This window comes from Bubalus kerabau, chromosome 17, assembly GCF_029407905.1.
Source record: "Bubalus kerabau isolate K-KA32 ecotype Philippines breed swamp buffalo chromosome 17, PCC_UOA_SB_1v2, whole genome shotgun sequence".
Taxonomy (NCBI): domain Eukaryota; kingdom Metazoa; phylum Chordata; class Mammalia; order Artiodactyla; family Bovidae; genus Bubalus; species Bubalus kerabau.
Window position 1 is genome coordinate 62528827 of NC_073640.1, and position 24118 is coordinate 62552944.

Sequence of the window (24118 nt, forward strand, 5' to 3'; positions counted from 1 at the left end):
CTCCTTGAGAGGGAAGGTATCATAAAAGTAGACAGTGTATTTTAAAGCAAAGGCATCACTTTGCAAACGAGGGTCCCTAATGTCAAAGCTATTGTTTTTCCAGTAGCAGATACAGATGTGAGAGTAGGTCCAAAAACAAAGAAGAGCAAAGAATTGGTGCTTTTGGATTGTGGGGATAGAGAAGAATTTTGACAGTCCCTTGGACTGCGAGGAGTTCAGTACTGGGTGTTCATTGGAAGGACTGATATTGAAGCTGAAACTCCCAATACTTGGGCCATCTGATGCGGAGAGCTGACTCATTTGAAAAGACCCTGATGCTGGGAAAGATTGAGCACAGGAGGAGAAGGGGACCACAGAGGATGAGATGGTTGGATGGCATCACCGACTCATAGACATGAGTTTGGGTAGACTCCGGGAGTTGGTGATGGAAAGGGAGGCCTTGCAAGCTGCGGTTCATGGGGTCACAAAGAGTCGGACATGACTGAGCGACTGAACCAAACTGTTGGATCATTGTAAAAGCAAAAGAGTTCCAGAAAACTATCTACTTCTGCTTTATTGACTATGCCAAAGCCTTTGATTGCGTGGATCACAACAATCTCAGGAAAATTCTTCAAGAGATGGGAATACCAGACCACCTGACCTGCCTCTTGAGACAGCTGTATGCAGGTCAGGAAGCAACAGTTAGAACTGGATATGGAACACCAGACTGGTTGCAAATAGGGAAAGGAGTACACGAAGACTGTATTTTATCACCCTGCTTACTTAACTTATATGAAGACTACATCATGAGAAATGCTGGACTGCATGAAGCACAAGCTGGAATCAAGATTGCCAGGAGCTGCTGCTGCTGCTAAGTTGCTTCAGTCCTGTCTGACTCTGTGTGACCCCACAGATGGCAGCCCACCAGGCTCCACCGTCCCTGGGATTCTCCAGGCAAGAACACTGGAGTGGATAGCCATTTCCTTTTCCAATGTGTGAAAATGAAAAGTGAAAGTGAAGTCACTCAGTCGTGTCCGGCTCTTAGCAACCCCATGGACTGCAGCCTACCAGGCTCCTCTGTCCATGGGATTTTCGAGCCAAGAGTACTTGAGTGCATTGCCATTGCCTTCTCCGATTGCCAGGAGAAATGTCAATAATCTCAGATATGCAGATGACACCAGCCTTATGTCAGAAAGCGAAGAACTGAAGAGCCTTTTGATGAAAGTGAAAGAGGAGAGTGAAAAAGTTGGCTTAAACTCAACATTCTGAAAACTAAGATCATGGCATCTGGTCCCATCACTTCATGGCAAATAGATGGGGAAACATTGCAAACAGTGGCAGACTTTATTTTCCTGGTCTCCAACATCACTGCAGATGGTGACTGCAGCCATGAAATTAAAAGACGCTTGCTTCCTAGAAGAAAAGTTATGACTAGCCTAAACAGCACATTAAAAAGCAGAGACATTTCTTTGCCAACAAAGATCTGTCTAGTCAAAGCTATGGTTTTTCCAGTAGTCATGTATGGATGTGAGATTTGGACTATAAAGAACACTGAGTACCAAAGAATTCATGCTTTTGAACTGTGGTGTTGAAGAAGACTCTTGTGAGTCCCTTGGAATGCAAGGAGATCCAAAGAGTCCATTCTAAAGGAAATCAGACCTGAATATTCATTGGAAGGATTGATGCTGAAGCTGAAACTCCAATACTGTGGCTACCTGATGAGAAGAACTGACTCATTTGAAGAGACTCTGATGCTGGGAACGATCGAAGGCAGGAGGAGGAGGGGATGTCAGAGGATGAGAGGTTGGATGGCACCACCGACTTGATGGCCATGAGTTTGACAAGCTCCAAGAGTTGATGATGGACAGGGAAGCCTGGCATGCTGCAGTCCATGGGGTCGGAAAGAGTCGGACACTACTGAGTGACTAAACTGAACAACTTGGAAGTCTACCATGATTCAACTAGAAAGCTTCAGCAGTTAAACATTTTCATAAGACTTCAGCGTATGGCTTCATCTGTCTCAACATCCAAACCAAACTTTGGGTGTGATTCCACCTTCTTTTTTCAGTGACTGCAAAGTAACAAGAACCAACATGTTGGGAACTGAATATATGAAATTTCTAGTTAACAAAAAAAATTCCCATCATATAGTGTGGATTGTAAAGTATTTCCGAATCTTCCCTGGTGCTCAGTGGTAAGGAATCTGCCTGCCAAGGAGGAAACATGGGACAAATCCCTGGTCTGGGAAATTCCTACATGTTTTGTAGATATCCCATGAGCCACAACTATATGACCAATAACAAGTGAATAATAAAAAAATATTTCAGAATGCTCCCAGCTCACTTTTAACCTTATTGCCAAAGTTTTTTATTTCCTAATTTTTGCACAGTTATTATTCCTATTTTCACTTCATGTAAATTAGGCACATGCCATTAGTTTCATTTTAGCACAAGAGGACTCAGGAAATATAACTGCACTGTTATGTTCAGAGTGTGGAAAGAATAACTCAAGTGAAAATTATTAGACTATAATCCCAAAATTGGCTATTGTTTGATTTAATCATGAAAAGAAATTCTTCTACATTCTTTCAACCTTGAGAGCCTTTGGTGTGTTGCTAGTTTCTGTTATGAAGTACTGAGATGGCGAAAACTGTGTTGTTGGAAGAAACAGGATCCATTCAGGGTTATGGGGAAAATTACACAAATTTTATTAGAGCACAAGACTTATGATACATTCTGAAGAAAACAACGGTACAACAGAAATGGCAGCTATCAATGATAAAACAGATACACACACATATTTTTCTGGTTCTTTTGACTCAAGTTTCTTCAAAATAGCTTTCCACAAATATTGTATTAGTGGTTTATCTCCAGGGTATATGTTCTTAGATACCTAAAGAGTGAGCAATAATTATCACAACTGCCATAAAATTTGCATTTCCAAGTATAAAATATTTGGTGAAAACCGAGATACAGAGAGTACCTAAAAGCCTTGCCACATATTCTACACTGGTAAGGTTCTCTCTAGTATGGATAAACTGATGAATGGTGAGATGTGATCCCAAGTTAAGGTTTACATACTCATGTCACTTGTCAGCGTTCTGTACAAAATTAGTTCTTTACTGAAACCTGACTTCAGACTGTTGCCTAAAAACCCTGACACATTTATTATTACATTGATACAGTTTTTATCTAGTGTGAATATTCTCAAGAAGCTTAAGGTGTAAAACAAAAGGCCTGGCCACACTGATAACATTTGGAAGGTCTCTCGAGTATGCATCGCCTGATATCTTTAGGCCTGAATGGCACCTGAAGGAATAATGAATTTTCCTGATGAAGGGAATGATCAGCCCATTACTGAAATCCTGGCCACAGACATATGATTTCCTCCAGTGGAGGGATTGATTGTGCTCTGAATGTACGGATTCTTGCCAGTAGGTATTTTCTCATGTTTTGTAAAAAACTGAACACCTTCCAAAAGACTTACCACATGCACTACGTGCATAAGATTTCAATTCACATTAATTACCTGAGGATCAGTTAGGTCTGAATACAAAAATCAAAACTTTACCACATCTACCACATTCATGCAGTTTTCCTCCAGTTTGACTTTCCTGAAGGCCTAAAACTTCATATACTTTACTTCATTCACTACATTTGTAAGTTTTCACTGCACTACTGACTCTCAGATGATCTGCAAAGTCATTCCTTGTGACTGCAGGCTTTGTCATATAAATCCCATTTATGTGGCTTCTCTCCTGTATGAACGGCCGAATGGTCAGTTGTGGCTGAACGTGAACTAGAAACTTTGCCATGTTCATTTTTATGCTTTCAATAGAGTATGAATTCTCTGATGAATTATAAGGCCTGAACTAAGATTAAAGGCTTTGCCATACTCATTACATTTGCACTAAAATGTTTCTCACAATTCTTCCATTTGTAACAGTTTTCTCCACTATGAATTATCTGATACTTCTTATGATGGTCATTTCAAGTAAAGCACATACATCACATTTCTATGCTTTCTCTCCTGTACGAACAGCCTGATGGTGAGCTAAGTAAGACTGACTGTCCATTAAAACGTTTGTCACCATTGTTTCAATTGTAAGGTTTCTCTCCAACATGAATTTTCTGATGAACCGTAAGGTTTGCATTTAGATTACAAGCCTTGACATTGAGATCATATTTATGTGTTTTCTCTCCAGTATGAATTCATCTCCAGATGAATCCCAAGTTGTGCACATCAAGTAAAGCATCAGCCACAAACATTTATATGGTTTCTCTCCAGTATGAATTTTGGATAAACTGCAAGCTTACCAATATGACTAAAGGCCTTGCCACAGACAACACATTCATATGCTTTCTCTCCAATATGAATTCCCCGATGAATTGCAAGGTTTGCAGTTTGACTAAAGGCCTTGCCACATACATCACATTTATATGGTTTCTCTCAAATATTAGTTCTCCAATGAACAGCAAAGTAACAGCTGTAATTGAAGACTCTGCCCCATAGATACATTTCTATGCTTTTCTCTTGTATGAACTGCCTGATAGAGAGATAAGAATGACTGTGCACTAAAACCTCTGTCACCATTGCTAATTTGTAATGTTTCTCTGCAATATGAATTCTTTGATGAAATGCAAGGGCTGAATTGAAACTAAAGACCTTGCCACATACATCACATTTATATGCTTTCTATCCAGTATGAATTTTCTGATGAGATGTAAGGCTTCCTTTTACTCTAAAGGCCTTGCCACATACATCACATTTGTATGGTTTCTCGTCTGAATGAATTTTCTGATATATGAGGCTTCCATTTAAACTAAAGGCCTTGCCACATATATCACATTTATATGGTTTCCCTCCAGAATGAATTTTCCAATGAGTTGCAAGGCTTCCATTTATAGTAAAGGCCTTACCACATGCAACATATTTATATGGTTTCTCTCCAGTATGAATTTTCTGATGCGATGTAAGGGTTCCATTTACTCTAAAGGCCTTGCCACATACATCGCATTTATATGGTTTCTCTCCAGTATGTATTTTCTGATGCAATGTAGGGGTTCTGTTTACTCTAAAGGCCTTGCCACATACATCACATTTATATGGTTTCTCTCAGCAATGAATTTTCTGATGAGATGTAAGGCTGCCATTTACTCTAAAGGCCTTGCCACATACATCACATTTATAGTGTTTCTCTCCAGTATGAACCCTATGATGAACTGCAAGTTGCGTGCTTCAAGTATAGACACAGCCACATACATCACATTTATATGGTTTCTCTCCAGTATGAAGGATCTGATGAACTGCATGATTTTCTTTTCGAGTAAACGCCTGTCCACACATGTCACATTTATATAGTTTCTCTCCAGTATGAGTTCTCTGATGAACTGCAAGGTAACACCTGGAACTGAAGACTTTGACACATAAAGTACATTTATGTGCTTTCTCATCTGTATGAACTGCTGCTTCTAAGTCGCTTCAGTCATGTCTGACTCTGTGCGACCCCACAGATGGCAGCCCACCAGGCTCCTCCATCCCTGGGATTCTCCAGGCAAGAACACTGGAGTGGGTTGCCACTTCCTTCCCCAATGCATAAAAGGGAAAAGGGAAAATGACATGACTCTTAGCGACCCCATGAACTGCAGCCTACTAGACTCCTTCGTCCATGGGATTTTCCAGGTAAGAGTACTGGAATGCGGTGTCTGTGCCTTCTCCATGTATGAACTACTTCATGTATTTTTAAGGACGCCCGAGTGAAAAAACTTTTGTCACAGCTGTTACATTTGAAAGGTTTCACTTCAGTATGAATTCTCCAATGAATTCCAAGTTGTCTGTTTCCGGTTAAGCCACAGCCACATACATCACATTTATACAAATTCTCTCCAGTATGAATTCTCTGATGAATTCCAAGCTTTGACTTTCGAATACAGCCATGGCCACATACATCACATTTTTATGGTTTCTCTCCAGTATGAAGGATCTGATGAAGTATACAGCTTTCTTTGCGAGTAAAGGCCTTTCCACACACATCACATTTATATGGGTTCTCTCCAGTATGAACTCTCTGATGAATTTCAAGTTGTGACTTTCGAGTATAGCCATGGCCACATACATCCCATTTATATCGTTTCTCTCCAGTATGAAGGATCTGATGAAGTGCACAGCTTTCTTTGTGAGTAAAGGCCTTTCCACACACATCACATTTATATGGTTTCTCTCCAGTATGAGTTCTCTGATGAACTGCTAGACAACACTTAGAACTGAACATTTTGCACACAAATTACATTTACATGCTTTCTTATTTGATTGAACTGCCTAATGTTTATTTAATGATGACAGTGCAAAAAAAAGTTTGCCACAGCTGTTACACTTGTAAGATTTCACTTCAGTATGAATTCTCTGATGATTTCTAAGTTGTCTCCATCCGGTAAAGTCACAGCCACATACATCACATTTATATGGCTTCTCTCCAGTATGAACTTTCTGATGAATTCCAAGTTGTGACTTTCGAGTATAGCCACAGCCACACACATCACATTTATATGGTTTCTCTCCAGTATGAGTTCTCTGATGAACTGCTAAATAACACCTGGAACTGAACATTTTGCCACACAAATTACATTTACATGCTTTCTCATCTGTTTGAGCTGCCTGATGTTTATTTAAGGATGACAGTGCAAAAAAACGTTTGCCACAGCTGTTACATTTGTAAGATTTCACTTCACTATGAATTCTCCGATGAATTCTCTGTTGTCTCTTTCCAGTCACATCACAGCCACATACATCTCATTTATAAGGGTTCTCTCCAGTATGAACTCCGTGATGAATTGCAAGTCGTGACTTTCGAGTATATCTATGGCCACACATATCACATTTATATGGTTTTTCTCCAGTATGAAGGATCTGATGAAGTGAATGGCTTTGTTTGCAAATAAAGGTCTTTCCAGCATCCAAGGCCAGCGATGGCCGGGAGGGGCAACCCCATGTCCAAGGAACAGTGGCTGCGCAGGCGCAGGAGGGCCTAGAGGAGCTATTCCACGCTCAAGGTCAGGAGGAGCGGCAGTGAGGAGATACCCCTCGTCCAAGGTAGGAGCAACAGCTGTGCTTTGCTGGAGCAGCCGTGAAGAGATATCCCACGTCCAAAGTAAGAGAAACCCAAGTAAGACAGTAGGTTTTGCAACAGGGCATCAGAGGGCAGACACACTGAAACCTTACTCACAGAAACTAGTCAATCTAATCACACTAGGACCACAGCCTTGTCTAACTCAATGAAACTAAGCCATGCCCGTGGGGCAACCCAAGATGGGCGGGTCATGGTGGAGAGGTCTGACAGAAGGTGGTCCACTGGAGAAGGGAATGGCAAACCACTTCAGTATTCTTGCCTTGAGAACCCTATGAACAGTATGAAATGGCAAAATGATAGGATACTGAAAGAGGAACTCCACAGGTCGGTAGGTGCCCAATATGCTACTGGAGATAAGTGGAGAAATAACTCCAGAAAGAATGAAGGGATGGAGCCAAAGCAAAAACAACACCCAGTTGTGGATGTGACTGGTAATAGAAGCAAGGTCTGATGCTGTAAAGAGCAATATTGCATAGGAACCTGGAATGTCAGGTCCATGAATCAAGGCAAATTGGAAGTGGTCAAACAAGAGATGACAAGAGTGAACGTCGACATTCTAGGAATCAGAGAACTAAAATGGACTGGAATGGGTGAATTTAACTCAGATGACCATTATATCTACTACTGTGGGCAGGAATCTCAGATGAAATGGAGTAGCCATCATGGTCAACAAGAGTCCGAAATGCAGTACTTGGATGCAATCTCAAAAATGACAGAATGATCTCTGTTCGTTTCCAAGGCAAACCATTCAATATCACAGTAATCCAAGTCTATGCCTCAAATAGTAACACTGAAGAAGCTGAACGGTTCTATGAAGACCTATAAGACCTTTTAGATCAGATCAGATCAGATCAGATCAGTCGCTCAGTCGCGTCTGACTCTTTGCAATCCCATGAATCGCAGCACGCCAGGTCTCCCTGTCCATCACCAACTCCCAGAGTTCACTGAGACTCACGTCCATTGAGTCAGTGATGCCATCCAGCCATCTCATCCTCTGTTGTCCCCTTCTCCTCCTGCCCCCAATTCCTCCCAGCATCAGAGTCTTTTCTAATGAGTCAACTCTTCACATGAGGTGGCCAAAGTACTGCAGTTTCAGCTTTAGCATCATTCCTTCCAAAGAAATCCCAGGGCTGATCTCCTTCAGAATGGACTGGTTGGATCTCCTTGCAGTCCAAGGGACTCTAAGGAGGCTTCTCCAACACCACAGTTCAAAAGCATCAACTCTTCAGCGCTCAGCCTTTTTCACAGTCCAACTCTCACATCCATACATGACCACAGGAAAAACCACAGCCTTGAATAGAGGAACCTTTGTTGGCAAAGTAATGTCTCTGCTTTTGAATATGCTATCTAGGTTGGTCATAACTTTCCTTCCAAGGAGTAAGCATCTTTTAATTTCATGGCTGCAGTCACCATCTGCAGTGATTTTGGAGGCCAGAAAAATAAAGTCTGACACTGTTTCCACTGTTTCCCTATCTATTACCCATGAAGTGGTGGGACCGGATGCCATGATCTTCGTTTTCTGAATGTTGAGCTTTAAGCCAACTTTTTCACTCTCCACTTTCATTTTCATCAAGAGGCTTTTGAGTTCCTCTTCACTTTCTGCCATAAGGGTGGTGTCATCTGCATATCTGAGGTTATTGATATTTCTCCTGGCAATCTTCATTCCAGTTTGTGTTTCTTCCAGTCCAGTGTTTCTCATGATGTACTCTGCATATAAGTTAAATAAACAGGGTGACAATATACAGCCTTGACGAACTCCTTTTCCTATTTGGAACCAGTCTGTTGTTCCATGTCCAGTTCTAACTGTTGCTTCTTGACCTGCATACAAATTTCTCAAGAGGCAGATCAGGTGGTCTGGTATTCCCATCTCTTTCAGAATTTTCCACATTTTAGTGTGATCCACACAGTCAAAGGCTTTGGCATAGTCAATAAAGCAGAAATAGATGTTTTTCTGGAACTCTCTTGCTTTTTCTATGATCCAGCAGATGTTGGCAATTTGATCTCTGGTTCTTCTGCCTTTACTAAAACCAGCTTGAACATCAGGAAGTTCATGGTTCACATATTGCTGAAGCCTGGTTGAACTAACACCCAAAAAAGATGTTCTTTTCATTATAGGGGACTGGAATGCAAAAGTAGGAAGTCAAGAAACACCTGGAGTAACAGGCAAATTTGGCCTTGGAGTACAGAATGAAGCAGGGCAAAGCCTAACAGAGTTCTGCCAAGAGAACACACTGGTCACAGCAAACACCTTCTTCCAACAATACAAGAGAAGACTCTACACATGGACATCACCAGATGGTCAACACTGAAATCAGACTGATTATATTCTTTGCAGCCAAAGATGGAGAAGCTTTATACAGTCAGCAAAAACAAGACCAGGAGCTGACTGTGGCTAAGATCATGAACTCCTTATTGCCAAATTCAGATTTAAATTTAAGAAAGTAGGGAAAACCACTAGACCGTTCAGGTACGACCTAAATCAAATTCCTTATGATTATACAGTGGAAGTGAGAAATAGATTTAAGGGACTAGATCTGATAGATAGAGTGCCTGATGAACTATGGACTGAGGTTCATGACATTCTACAGGAGACAGGGATCAACACCATCCCCATGGAAAAGAAATGCAAAAAAGCAAAACGGCTGTCTGGGGAGGCCTTACAAATAGCTGTGAAAAGGAGAGAAGCGAAAAGCAAAGGAGAAAAGGAAAGACATAAGCATCTGAATGCAGAGTCCCAAAGAATAGCAAGAAGAGATAAGAAATCGTTCATCAGCCATCAATACAAAGAAATAGAGGAAAACAATAGAATGGGAAAGACTAGAGATCTCTTCAAGAAAATTAGAGATACCAAGGGAACATTTCATGCAAAGATGGGCTCGATAAAGGACAGAAATCGTATGGATCTGACAGAAGCAGAAGATATTAAGAAGAGGTGGCAAGAATACACACAAGAACTATACAAAAAAGATCTTCACGACCCAGATAATCACGATAGTGTGATCACTCACCTAGAGCCAGACATCCTGGAATGTGAAGTCAAGTGGGCCTTAGAAAGCATCACTACGAACAAAGCTAGTGGAGGTGATGGAATTCCAGTTGAGCTATTTCAAATCCTGAAAGATGATGCTGTGAAAGTTCTGCACTCAACATGCCAGCAAATTTGGAAAACTCAGCAGTGGCCACAGGACTGGAAAAGGTCCGTTTTCATTCCAATCCCAAAGAATGGTAATGCCAAAGAATGCTCAAACTACCGCACAATTGCACTCATCTCACACGCTAGTAAAGTAATGCTCAAAATTCTCCAAGCTAGGCTTCAGCAATACGTGAACCGTGAACTTCCAGATGTTCAAGCTGGTTTTAGAAAAGGCAGAGGAACCAGAGATCAAATTGCCAACATCCTCTGGATCATGGAAAAAGCAAGAAGAGTTTCAGAAAAACATCTATTTCTGCTTTATTGACTATGCCAAATAAAGCCTTTGACTGTGTGGATCACAATAAACTGTGGAAAATTCTGAAGGAGATGGGAATACCAGACTACCTGACTTGCGTCTTGAGAAACCTGTATGCAGTCAGAGAAGATTAGCCAGTCCAAAGACAGGTATTTCAGAAGGGACAGATTGCGAATCAACTGAGAATATGACCTTACCTGAGAAAGAGCCATGCCTGACTTGTTTTCTTTCATCTTCTTCTTCTTCTGGGCTTCACCCTCAGGTAACACGAATCTTCAAGGCGTATCAAAAAAGGTGGAAAACCTGGTGCTTAATGCTTAGAGTCAACACACTCCCTTCCTGAGCTCCAACCCCACACACAGGGAAGCCCTCACCATGAGGAACAGACAGTCCTCTGTGCCCACTGTCTCATGAGGGACTCAGGACAGGCAACTCCCACACAGAGTCCAACACAGGACTTTCCCACGCTTTCCCTTGGATCACACTCCCCTCCTGGTGAGGCCTCATGTACACAGCAGCAGGGGGCACCTCTGCTGACCCCACAATCCCCTCAGACCACACAGCAGGCCCTGGTCCAGCCCCACTCAGAGCAGAGCGCTCTCCCCTCCCCCAGGGCCTGATCTCAGTCTCAGAAGTGGAGGCTAAGAGTCCTGGGCTCAATGTAGATCGAAATCATCTGCAGCCTGTGCACATTCCTGGGGCGAGGCCCCACACGAGAACCTGAGGAGTGTGTCTGATGGGGGAAGGGGACAAAACATGCCCAGGCAAAATGCTTCATGATCTCATGTGAAGCCTGGGTTGAACACCACTCAAGGATTCAAGTCCAGCCTACATGCCACTTTCTTCTTTACCAGCTTTACTGACATAGAACGGCCTATCAAGAAGGCGTTGTGTATATATTCCATGCATGTTGTGACCATGTGACACATGTATACACTTTGAAATATTTATCACAGATCACTAACCAGCACATCCATCACCTCCAAATTCCCGTGCTTTGCGTGTGGTGACAACACTGACGATTTATTCTCCTGTCAAATTTCCAGTAACACAGGATTAACTTCGGTCAGCATGCTGCACACACCTCCCCAGGATGCATTCATTTTACAGCTCAAATCTGTACCTTTTGACCAACATCTCCCCTTCTTCCCAACCTCCCAGCCCCAGATAACCACCATCCACCTGTCTGCTACTAGTGATTTTCACTTTTTCACATTCCACATAGTGGAAGCACATACAGAATCAGGCTTTTCCTGTCTGTCTTAATTCACTTAACACAATGTTTTCTACATTCACCCAATTGTCCCAAGTGACAAAAATCATCATTTTTATGGGTGCACAATACGTCATTATATATGTGTGTGTGCGCTTGTATGTATGTTACTGACCTGGAACCTGGGCTTTTTAATCAACTGCATTAGTTAAGAGACCAAAGGAGAAATTCAGGGAAGACTTTATTTTGACTCCTGCTGCAGTAAGGTGGAGCTAGAACAAGAAGTGTGTGCCGAGCCTACAGTCCTAGTGCCCATCGCACAGTCCTAGTCCTCACCCCGAGAGTGAAATGCTGAAAGCATCCTGGGAAGAACAGGAACACGGTGCACCCTCCATGAAGGGAAAACAGGAACCACCCCAAATAATTAAAGGAGAAAGGCATGTCTGATGAGGGTGATACAGAGGCAGTAAATATGGCTAACTTAACAGCGAATATCAGAAGGAGATGCGGAGACCTCGCTAGCCTAGAGCTGAAGGAACAGAGAGAGAGAGCGAGCCACGGTCACAATTTAATGACCAAAGGTAGGAGAAAAACCTAAGATCAGAGACAGAGAAGGTTTTGGTGTCTATGAACAAGGACTAAGTAAATGTGACCAGAACAGACTGACCATAGGACGGGGTCAGCTCCCAGGATGAGGCTGGAGACCCTGGCAGCGACCTGAGGATGACAAAGGGCTGTGGAGCCACCTGAGGAGTCAAGATGCTTCCCTGAGGACACAGGGAAGCCAGTGGAGGTGGGAGGCCTCCCTTCACATTGACCTTAATTCACAGAAGACAGCTCATAAGTCTCTCTGACTCTGAGCCTATGCTCCCACCTCCATCCTACAGTTGTCCTTTGCATTGTGGAAAACTGGGATTCATTTCAAATTCTAATAACAAGTGGGAACTCCCTCCAAGAAAAACTGCCACACACAGTCACACACCCAATTTGGCCAATCATTTCAGGAGTCACTTTTGCTCAGCTTCTGGACCTGAGGAAGCATCATCAGATTAACTCATAGCTCACTAGTCACCAGACCACATGAAAGAGAGGGAAATGGACCATCATACTAACTGGTTAAATCTGGTTCTGTTTCAAGAAAAAAGATGACTGACATCCTTGCTAAGTACTTACCATAATAGTTTATAACTATTTACTAGTTACCAAAAAAAATGTTTCCAAGATATAACGTAAAGAGAACACAGGAAATGAGCTTCAAATAAATGGGAAACAAACCAAAGTTAATCAGCTTATTAAAATTTTTTTCATTGAAAAACTCTGGTGGAAAGTGGAAAACAATAAAAACCAATTGACAAGACAGCATATTTACAAAAGGATAACATGAACTAATTTCAAGAGACCACCAAATCTTTTCAGATGTCAATAGTTGTTTACAAATGCCAAGCTAAAAAAAGAATTAAATGTAAACAAAGGAGAAAGCAAAAAGGAAAGCCATCACTAAGAACATGTTTAAAGTTCCTTGAAAAGGTACCATGAAGTAACAGTCTGTCAATTCTTCAACCACTTCTCCTCTCCCACAACTGCTACTCAATGCCAGGAAAAGGGAAGCGGGTGACCCACCTTTGTGAGTCAAGTCACTGCCTTACTCCCCAATTCAACAGACTATGCACATGGATGTTTTCTTTTAATACAAATAATTACAACAACCACAAGCCTTACAGACAGAAGTATTGCAATTCCCATCCTCCTCTGTATAATTTAAAGGAGCAAGATTTAAATTTATTAGATTGCAAAGCAAAAAACCAATATCAGATCAGATCAGATCAGTCGCTCAGTCGTGTCTGATTCTTTGCGACCCCATGAATCCCAGCACGCCAGGCCTCCCTGTCCATCACCAACTCCCAGAGTTCACTGAGACTCACGTCCATTGAGTCAGTGATGCCATCCAGCCATCTCATCCTCTGTCGTCCCCTTCTCCTCTTGCCCCCAATCCCTCCCAGCATCAGAGTCTTTTCCAATGAGTCAACTCTTCGCATGAGGTGGCCAAAGTACTGGAGTCTCAGCTTTAGCATCATTCCCTCCAAAGAAATCCCAGGGCTGATCTCCTTCAGAATGGACTGGCTGGATCTCCTTGCAGTCCAGGCACTCTCAAGAGGCTTCTCCAACACCACAGTTCAAAAGCATCAATTCTTCGGCACTCAGCCTTCTTCACAGTCCAACTCTCACATCCATACATGACCACAGGAAAAACCATAGCCTTGACTAGACGAACCTTTGTTGGCAAAGTAATGTCTCTGCTTTTGAATATGCTATCTAGGTTGGTCATAACTTTCCTTCCAAGGAGTAAGCGTCTTTTAATTTCATGGCTGCAGTCACCATCTGCAGTGACTTTGGAGCCCAGAAAAATAAAGTCTGACACTGTTTCCCCATCTATTTCCCATGAAGTGATGGGACCAGATGCCGTGATCTTCGTTTTCTGAATGTTGAGCTTCAAGCCAACTTTTTCACTCTCCACTTTCACTTTCATCAAGAGGCTTTTGAGTTCCTCTTCATTTTCTGCCATAAGGGTGGTGTCATCTGCATATCAGAGGTTATTGATATTTCTCCCGGCAATCTTGATTCCAGCTTGTGCTTCTTCCAGCCCAGCGTTTCTCATGATGTACTTTGCATATAGGTTAAATAAACAGGGTGACAATATACAGCCTTGACGTACTCCTTTTCCTATTTGGAACCAGTCTGTTGTTCCATGTCCAGTTCTAACTGTTGCTTCCTGACCTGCATACAAATATTTCAAGAGGCAGATCAGGTGGTCTGGTATTCCCATCTCTTTCAGAATTTTCCACAGTTTATTGTGATCCACACAGTCAAAGGCTTTGGCATAGTCAATAAAGCAGAAATAGATGTTTTTCTGAAACTCTTCTTGCTTTTTCCATGATCCAGAGGATGTTGGCAATTTGATCTCTGGTTCCTCTGCCTTTTCTGAAACCAGCTTGAACATCAGGAAGTTCACGGTTCACATATTGCTGAAGCCTGGCTTGGAGAATTTTGAGCATTACTTTACTAGTGTGTGAGATGAGTGCAATTGTGCGGTAGTTTGAGCATTCTTTGGCACTGCCTTTCTTTGGGATTGGAATGAAAACGGACCTTTTCCAGTCCTGTTGCCACTGCTGAGTTTTCCAAATTTGCTGGCATGTTGAGTGCAGCACTTTCACAGCATCATCTTTCTTCTTTCATCTTCATCATCATCTTTCATCTTTCATTAATATATCATGACTTAATTCTTTATCCAATCGATTCAGCACTCTTCTGGATTTAGTCCACACCACCACCTGCACACTACTTGTTTCCACTTCATTTGATTTATCTGTTTCCCTACTTCTTTCTCTGTCTCCCTTTGTCTTCTCCTCGGTTCTCCTGCTGTGCCTGTCCTCCTCTCTACTTCTTCCCTGACTCCCATCTGGCCTGTCTGCCATCTGTTCCTCATAAAGATCCTTTTTCTCCATCCTCCTTGATAATCCAAAATCTCCTTGTATTTCTGCCTTTCTTCCTCCACGTCTGCCCTCTCTTCCTCCCAACTCTCTGGCACCTCCAAGTGCAATGCTTCCTTTCAGCTCACTTTCTTTCTCAGCTCCTCCAATCACTCAGTTCAGTTGCTCAGTCGAGTCGGACTCTTTGGGATACCACGGACTGCAGCATGCCAGGCTTCCCTGTCCATCACCAACTCCCGGAGTTTGCTCAAACTCATGTCCATCCAGTCAGTGATGCTGGCCCTTTCTCCTCCCACCTTCAATCTTATCCAGCAACAGTCTTTTCCAATGACTCAGTTCTTCTCATCAGGGGCCCAAAGTATTGAACCTTCAGCTTGAGCATCAGCCCTTCCAATGAATATTCAGGACACATTTCCATTAGGATTGAGCCATTTGGTCTCCTTGCAGTCTAAAGGACTCTCGAGAGTCTTCTCCAACACCACAGTTCAAAACCATCAACTCTTCGGTGCTCAGCTTTCTTTATGGTCCAACTCTCACATGCACACCTAACTATTGGAAAAACCACAGCTTTGACTATAGACTTTTGTCTGCAAAATAATGTCTCTGCTTTTTAATACGCTGTCCAGGTTGGTCATAGTTTTTCTATCAAGGAGCAAGCATCTTTTAATTTCACAGTTGCAGTCACCATCTACAGTGATTTTGGAGCCCAGGAAAATAAAGTCTGTCACTGTTGCTGTTCACTAGTACTCCCCTTTCTCTGCCAGCATGATCCTGTCTGTAGGTCAAGGTTCCAACTCTTGTATCCCCTTTTCCGGCTCTCTGTGTGAACTGCGTCTCCCCTGTCGCCCTCTTTGGCACCTGTGATTTACAGCCTGTCTCCCTTGAAGGATATAGAAGGGGCCGGCAGAGGGTCAGATGGTTACATAGCATCCCTGGACATGAATTTGAGCAGACTTGGGCTTCCCTGGTGGCTCAAAGGTTAAAGCGTCTGCCTGCAATGCAGGAGACCTGGGTTCGATCCCTGGGTTGGGAAGATCCCCTGGAGAAAGAAATGGCAACCCACTCCAGTATTCTTGCCTGGAGAATCCCATGGACAGAGAAACCTGGTGGGCTACAGTCCACAGGATCCCAAAAGAGTCGGACATGACTGAGCGACTTCACTTCACTGGGAGATACAGGGGTCGCAAAGACTCACACTCAACACCACCACCTCCATATGTTGCTCACCTTTAACTTTCTGGAGATTCTGCTTTTCTTTAAACTTCTCTCCTTTACCCACCGTTACCTTCAAGGCTCTTTCATGTTGCTATCTCTTCGCAAGTTCCTCACCAATCCTCTTCATTGCCATCGCTTTTCCCTCATGATATTTTCAATTTTCTATTTCTCTCGAGGTCGCTGTCTCTGCTTCTCCTGACCCTCCTGCCCTCCTATTTGCAAGGATGGCGACTGAATAAGAAGCCCCCTCCCGCAAGAGCCAAATTCCAGCGGGTTGTATTTGGGACACAGAACCATGGGTGTCACGTGGCTGGCCCAGGAACCTCCCCACAGGGGGTCAGGGGAAACGGTCTAAGAAATGAATGCCTGAGGGACAGAACTACCGGCCAGATGAGACGCGACGACTGAGTGGCTGGGAGTCTCAGGAGTGGGGCGGGCTCTCCAGAATCCCGGTACCTGGGAGAGAACCGGGACTCTCCGGCAGCGGGAGCCGGCGCGGCCTCCTGGGAGCGAGAGCGCGAGCCTGGGGACCGCAGAGCGAATAAACCCACATCGCCCAAGAGAATTCACGCGGTGCAGGAAGGGCAGAGGAGTCACTGAGATCAAAAATTGGTTTAAGCAGCAAAGAGTTGCGAAACAAGGCGTCTCAGGAAGTAAACGCAGGCATCCGCTTCAGAGCGAGTTTAAAGCAAAATGGAGGCGCCTCTTTGCCACCCAGGGACATCTGAATTTGCTGGGGGTGGTGGGACGGGAGCGGAGATTTAGATTCAGCAGCGACCCTCAACCCATGGTACAGAGGAAAGACAACTGCGAGAGGAAGACTTGACTAGAAAGAGAAACTCACTTTGCGCTGAGACCTTCGCTCGCTGCACTCCGCTTCTGGGTGCGTGACGTTGTGCGCACGCGCAGTGAAAAGGCGGAGTGGCCTGGAGATGGGGCCTGAGCGGAGCTCGGCGGTCAGGGCCGCGGGCCAGAGAGGTCAGGCCTGCGTAGGGACAGTGGGAGTGTCAGGCGGCAGCGGGGCTACGGCCAGGGCCTCATTGCTGAAGGTGGCTGCAGTCAGGAAATGAAAAGACGGCCTGCTCCTTAAGAGGAAAGGTATCACATTGGGGTACATGTGTCTCTTTCCCTTCTGGTTTCCTCAGGGTGTATGCCCAGCAGTGGGATTGCTGGATCATAAGGCAGTTCTATTTCCAGTTTTTTAAGGAATCTCCACACTGTTCTCCATAGTGGCTGTACTAGTTTGCATTCCCACCAACAGTGTAAGAGGGTTCCCTTTTCTCCACACCCTCTCCAGCATTTATTACTTGTAGACTTTTGGATCGCAGCCATTCTGACTGGTGTGAAATGGTACCTCATAGTGGTTTTGATTTGCATTTCTCTGATAATGAGTGATGTTGAGCATCTTTTCATGTGTTTGTTAGCCATCTGGATGTCTTCTTTGGGGAAATGTCTATTTAGTTCTTTGGCCCATTTTTTGATTGGGTCATTTATTTCTCTGGAGTTGAGCTGTAGGAGTTGCTTGTATATTCTCGAGATTAGTTGTTTGTCAGTTGCTTCATTTGCTATTATCTTCTCCCATTCTGAAGGCTGTCTTTTCACCTTGCTAATAGTTTCCTTTGATGTGCAGAAGCTTTTAAGGTTAGTTAGGTCCCATTTGTTTATTTTTGCTTTTATTTCCAATATTCTGGGAGGTGGGTCATAGAGGATCCTGCTGTGATGTATGTCAGAGAGTGTTTTGCCTATGTTCTCCTCTAGGAGTTTTATAGTTTCTGGTCTTACATTTAGATCTTTAATCCATTTTGAGTTTATTTTTGTGTATGCTGTTAGAAAGTGTTCTAGTTTCATTCTTTTACAAGTGGTTGACCAGAGTTCCCAGCACCACTTGTTAAAGAGATTGTCTTTAATCCATTGTATATTCTTGCCTCCTTTGTCAAAGATAAGGTGTCCATATGTGCGTGGATTTATCTCTGGGCTTTCTATTTTGTTCCATTGATCTATATTTCTGTCTTTGTGCCAGTACCATACTGTCTTGATAACTGTGGCTTTGTAGTAGAGCCTGAAGTCAGGTAGGTTGATTCCTCCAGTTCCATTCTTCTTTCTCAAGATCGCTTTGGCTATTCGAGGTTTTTTGTATTTCCATACAAATTGTGAAATTATTTGTTCTAGCTCTGTGAAGAATGCTGTTGGTAGCTTGATAAGGATTGCATTGAATCTATAGATTGCTTTGGGTAGTATACTCATTTTCACTATATTGATTCTTCCAATCCATGAACATGGTATATTTCTCCATCTGTTAGTGTGTGTATGAGACAGCAAAAGAGACACTGATGTATAGAACAGTCTTATGGACTCTGTGAGAGAGGGAGAGGGTGGGAAGATTTGGGAGAATGGCATTGAAACATGTAAAATATCATGTATGATACGAGTTAGCAGTCCAGGTTCGATGCACGATACTGGATGCTTGGGGCTGGTGCACTGGGATGACCCAGAGGGATGGAATGGGGAGGGAAGAGGGAAGAGGGTTCAGGATGGCGAACACATGTATACCTGTGGCGGATTCATTTTGATATTTGGCAAAACTAATACAATTATGTAAAGTTTAAAAATAAAATAAAATTAAAAAAAAAAAAAGAGGAAAGGTATCATAAAAGTAGACAGTGTATTTTAAAGCTAAGGCATCACTTTGCCAACGAAGGTCCCTAATGTCAAAGCTGTTGTTTTTCCAGTAGCAGGTAGAGATGTGCGAGTCGGTCCATAAACAAAGTTGACCAAAGAATTGATGCTTTTGGATTATGGTGATAGAGAAGAATCCTGAGAGTCCCTTGGACAGCAAGGGGATCAACCAGTCAATTCTAAAGGAGATCAACCCTGAATATTCACTGGAAGGACTGATGCTGATGCTGAAGCTCCAATACTTTGGCCAACTGATGCAAATATCGGACTCATTGGAAAAGACAATCATCAGGAAAGACTGAGGGCAAGAGGAGAAGGGGGTGACAGAAGATGGTTAGCATCACTGACTCAATGGACATGAATTTGAGCAAACTCCAGGAGACAGTGAAGGACAGGGAAGCCTGGCATGCCGCAGTCCATCAGGTCGCAAACTCTGGACACCACTGAGCCAGGGAACAACAGAATACATATACATATATCCATTCTTTTTAAGTTTTTTTTCTCCATATAGCTCATTACAGAGTATTTAGTAGAATTCCCTGTGCTATATAATAGGTCCTCATTACTTATTCACTTTATGCATAGTAGTGAGATGAAGTGAAAGGTATGTTAATCCACATCTCCCAATTTATTCCTTCACCTCTCACGTCCTGATAACCATACGTTGTTTTGTATGTCAGCACGTCTATTCCTGTTTTGTAGAGAAGTTCATTTGTACCCTTTGTTTAGATTCCACAGATAAGTGATGCCATATGATATATGTCTTTCTCTTCTGTCTCTTGTTGATAGAAAAGCTGAAGTCTCCCAGACCCCAGTGACATACAAGAGAAAGGCTCAAGCACCTACTGGTTAGAACAAAAGAACCACAGACTCAGCGTCTAATACACATTTCTGAGTTCTTTTTTAAAAACATTTTTTCATTTGACTGCATCAGGTCCCATGACTTCATGGCAAATAAATGGGGAAACAGTGGAAAGAGTAACAGACTTTATTTTCTTGGCTCCGAAATCACTGTAGATGGTGACCACAGCCATGAAATTCAAACACGCTTGCTCACTAGAAGAAAAGTGATGACAAACCTAAATAGAATATTAAAAAGCAGAGTCATTATATTGCCGACAAAGGTCAGTATAGTCACAGATATAGTTTTCCCAGTAGTCATATATAGATGTGAGAGATGAAGTACACACAAAGATGAGCGCCAAGGAATTGATGCTTTTGAACTTTGTGTTGGAGAAGACTGTTGTGAGTACCTTGGATGCAAGAAGATCCAACCAGTCCATCCTAAAGGAAATCAGTCCTGAATATTCATTGGAAGAAATGATGCTGAAGCTGAAACTCCAATACTTTAGCCAATTGATGCTAAGAGCTGACTCATTAGAAAAGGCCGTGATGCTGGTAAAGACTGAAGGCAGGAGGAGACGGGGACAACAGAGGATGAGATGGTGGATGGCAAGACTGACTCAATGGACAAGAGTTTGAGCAAGTTCTGGGTGATGTTGGAGGACAGGGAAACCTGGCTTGTTGCACTCCATGGGGTTGCAAAGTGTGGGCCATGACTGAACAGCATCATAAGCAATCACCTAATGCTACCATTCCAGTAGGAATTTTCTCTGTCTTAGGCTATAAAACTTGGCTGCAAGCCTGGGAAAGTGTTCAACTCTCCCTTGAGCTAACCTGCTGTGCTAACACTGTCATCCAGTCTAATAAACTTTATTCTCCTCCCTTTCGGCCTCACGTCTGGAAATCCTTTTTCAAGCTGTGCACGGATCATGACAGTCACTCTGAAGCACTGGTCTATCTTACGGGGGACAGAGTCAGCTTGAACTTGGTCACACCACTAATCTTGGAACATACCCATTGCCACACATAGGGCTCAATCAGAGGCTCACACTTGCTCCTTCCCACAGCTCTCCTGCAGACCTCAACATTCCCCTCCACTTTCTCCCATTTTTCACCAGTTTTCATGCACAGCTGAGCAATAGGGCTACACGGCAGAGACCACTGGGCATGGGCATTGCAACAGAAACACACAAGCTGCAACTCCGAGGACACTGGGCACTCAGTACGGAGACCAAGAAGCTGGTCCTCTGGGCAAAACCTGCCAGCAACTGGGGACATCTCAAAGTTTAGGTCCCTGAGATTTGGTTAGATTGAGCTCAGTGAAGGAGTCACAAAGAGAGAGAGGCCCCAATGTCACTGCCCAGTGTCCTCCCCCACTTAGACCTAAATGGAAGATACTCCCGCTCTTTAAGGACAGGGGGACCTCCTTCATAACCCCTTAGATTCCAAAGCTTCTGGCCACCCTAACCACAGTAAAATCAGTATCCTCCGCTCTGAGCAGATAAACTGCTGGAAGCAATGCATGCAACAGCCCTCATATGAAGTCTCCCATTAACAGGAATACCATTCCTCAACAGGCTTCTACTCTACAGATCTTTTATTCAATCCACCAACATGTTGCACACCAAGACCTGAGTCTATTAATAACCCTGTCTCTACATCCCGCACAACTATGTACAGCACTCCTGTTATCATCGTCCCAATTCTAGAACAATCTCCCTTCTCCAATTAATTTTAATTAATGAAGACAACCCACTCCTACTCAACTCCATCAAAGCTCTATTAGCTGGAAGCATTTTCAATGATTTCTTATCTCTGACAATATTCCAGCAACAGCAGTCCCACAACCCTAACCCTAACTGGGCCTCATTACTTGAAGTTCACTGCTCCTCACCCCTAGCCCCCCATAATCATATCAGACTTGAGTCTAGCACTGGCAGTCAACCTCAATGCACAAAATCTAAAATTATCCCTCAAATGTCTTCGAATTCTCCAGTTTCTTAGGATATTTTCCCACTATTATATACCACTTTCCACCACACTTGCCAGCAATCCAAAACTCAGCATTATCCCCACTGCGTTTCATATCACTGGAAAACATGCAACCAAAACCCACTTCTTTAATTCAAAGAAAATTGTCTACACTAGTATCAGACCAAAGGGGCTCCCCAGGTGGCTCAGTGGTAAAAAAAATCCGCCTGCCAGTGAAGGAGATGCAAGAGACGGGGGATCCATCCCTGAGTCGGAACATCCCCACGGTTAGGAAATGGCAACCCATTCCAGTATTCTTGCCTGGGAAATCCCATGGACTGAGGAGCCTGGCCGGCTACACTCCATGGAGTCGCAAAGAGTCAGACAGGACTGAGCATAGAGAACATTTATATTTCTCATTGAGTCTAGTGCTCATACCAGTAACTAGCAGCACTGAAAATAATTTCCTAAAATGAAGGGCCATTGTAGTCGATTTAGTACCCTGGTCATATAAACCAGAAAGGGACAGTAATATGGCTCCCTAACACTGAGAAAACAGTGTTAGACTTTATTTTTTTGGTGCTCCAAAATCACTGCAGATGGTGACTGCAGCCATGAAATTAAGACACTCCTTGGAAGAAAAGTTATGACCAACCTAGATAGCATATTCAAAAGCAGAGACATTACTTTGCCAAAAGGTCCGTCTACTCAAGGCTATGTTTTTTCCGGTGGTCATGTATGGAGGTGAGAGTTGGACTGTGAAGAAAGCTGAGAGCCGAAGAATTGATGCTTTTGAACTGTGGTGTTGGAGAAGACTCTTGAGAGTCCCTTGGTCTGCAAGGAGATCCAACCATTCCATTCTAAAGGAGATCAGCCCTGGGTGTTCTTTGGAAGGAATGATGCTAAAACTGAAACTCCAGTACTTTGGCCACCTCATGCGAAGAGTTGACTCTGATGCTGGGAGGGATTGGGGGCAGGAGGATAAGGGGATGACGGAGGATGAGATGGCTGGATGGTATCACCAACTCGATGGACCTGAGTTTGAGTCAACTCCGGGAGATGGTGATGGACAGGGAGGCCTGGCATGCTGCGATTCATGGGGTCCCAAAGAGTTAGACACGACTGAGCGACTGAACTGAACTGAACACTGAGAAAAAACTCCAGCTCCACCAGCAGTCCCAAAGCTGAAATTCTGAACTAATTCCTGAACACGTGTTTTCAGATATTTACAAAATTATCAGGTGCCATGTCATAACTTGACTTCTTCCCTATAAATTACTAGGTACTTCGTAATTTTTACAACGGGATTTTACAAAATTCTACAGGATTTTATACGTAAAGGAATTCAGTCCCTGGGCCTCTCACGGACACTGAACTGACTTGGAGTGGAGGAACGGGTAGGGGAACAGGGAGGTCCGAGGTGATCCGAGACCACGGATATGGAGGAGAGTGGGATACCGCAGGCGCAGGTTAAGAAAAATAAAACATAAAACTACCCTCGATTCCCAGGGCGACCGCACCTACCAAGAGCTGGCTTCAGAATTTGCTGTAAACTCGCCTGCGTCGTGTACAGAGGTAAAAGACTCCTCCGCCCTTGGTACAAGACTAAAGCATCTGCGAGGGGCAGAGCGTAGGCCACCCGCCTGCCGCTGGGCGTGTGAGGGGCGGGACGTAGACAGGCCTGCGTCTAGGGCGTGAGGGTTGGGGCGTAGGATCCCCACCCTGCGTCTGGGCGTGTGAGGGGCGTGGCGTAGGACACGCCTGCGTCTGGGGTTGCGAGGGGCGGAGCCGAGCGGGGCCGAACCTGCCCGAAATGAACCGAGCGAGGATCAGCCGCACCGAGTGGGGCCAAGAGGATACTTGCAGCCTTCTAGGTTCGGTTCCCAGAGGCGTCTTGTCAGTGTTGAAAAGTACTTGAGGGTTTCCTGGTGGCTCAGACCGGAAAAGAATCTGGCTGCAATGCGGCAGACCTGGGTTCCATCGCCGGACTGGGAAGATCCCCGGAAGGAGGACATGGTCACTTATGTTCTTTTCTGGAGAATCCCGATGGACAGGATCATGACTGGCTAGAGTCCGTAGCGTCCCAAGGAGGCGGGCACGACTGAGCGACTAATCACTCACACACTCATACAGAGGGTTTTACACGTCTTGGGTTGCA

The 24118-nt window shown here is 43.8% G+C and overlaps 1 protein-coding gene across 1 annotated transcript in view; it reads right to left on the reverse strand.

Annotated features, from left to right (window-relative positions):
- LOC129631274 (zinc finger protein OZF-like) overlaps positions 1 to 23682 on the reverse strand; it is a 59992-nt gene extending 36310 nt beyond the window's left edge. Inside the window, exons 1-2 of the mRNA XM_055552182.1 lie at positions 23485 to 23682; positions 10752 to 10827 (exon numbers count right to left, since the gene is read on the reverse strand). Coding sequence (XP_055408157.1) covers positions 10752 to 10787 — 36 coding nt within the window. The 5' untranslated portion in view covers positions 10788 to 10827; positions 23485 to 23682. The remainder of the gene's footprint in view (positions 1 to 10751; positions 10828 to 23484) is intronic.
- Positions 23683 to 24118: the final 436 nt, after the last annotated feature.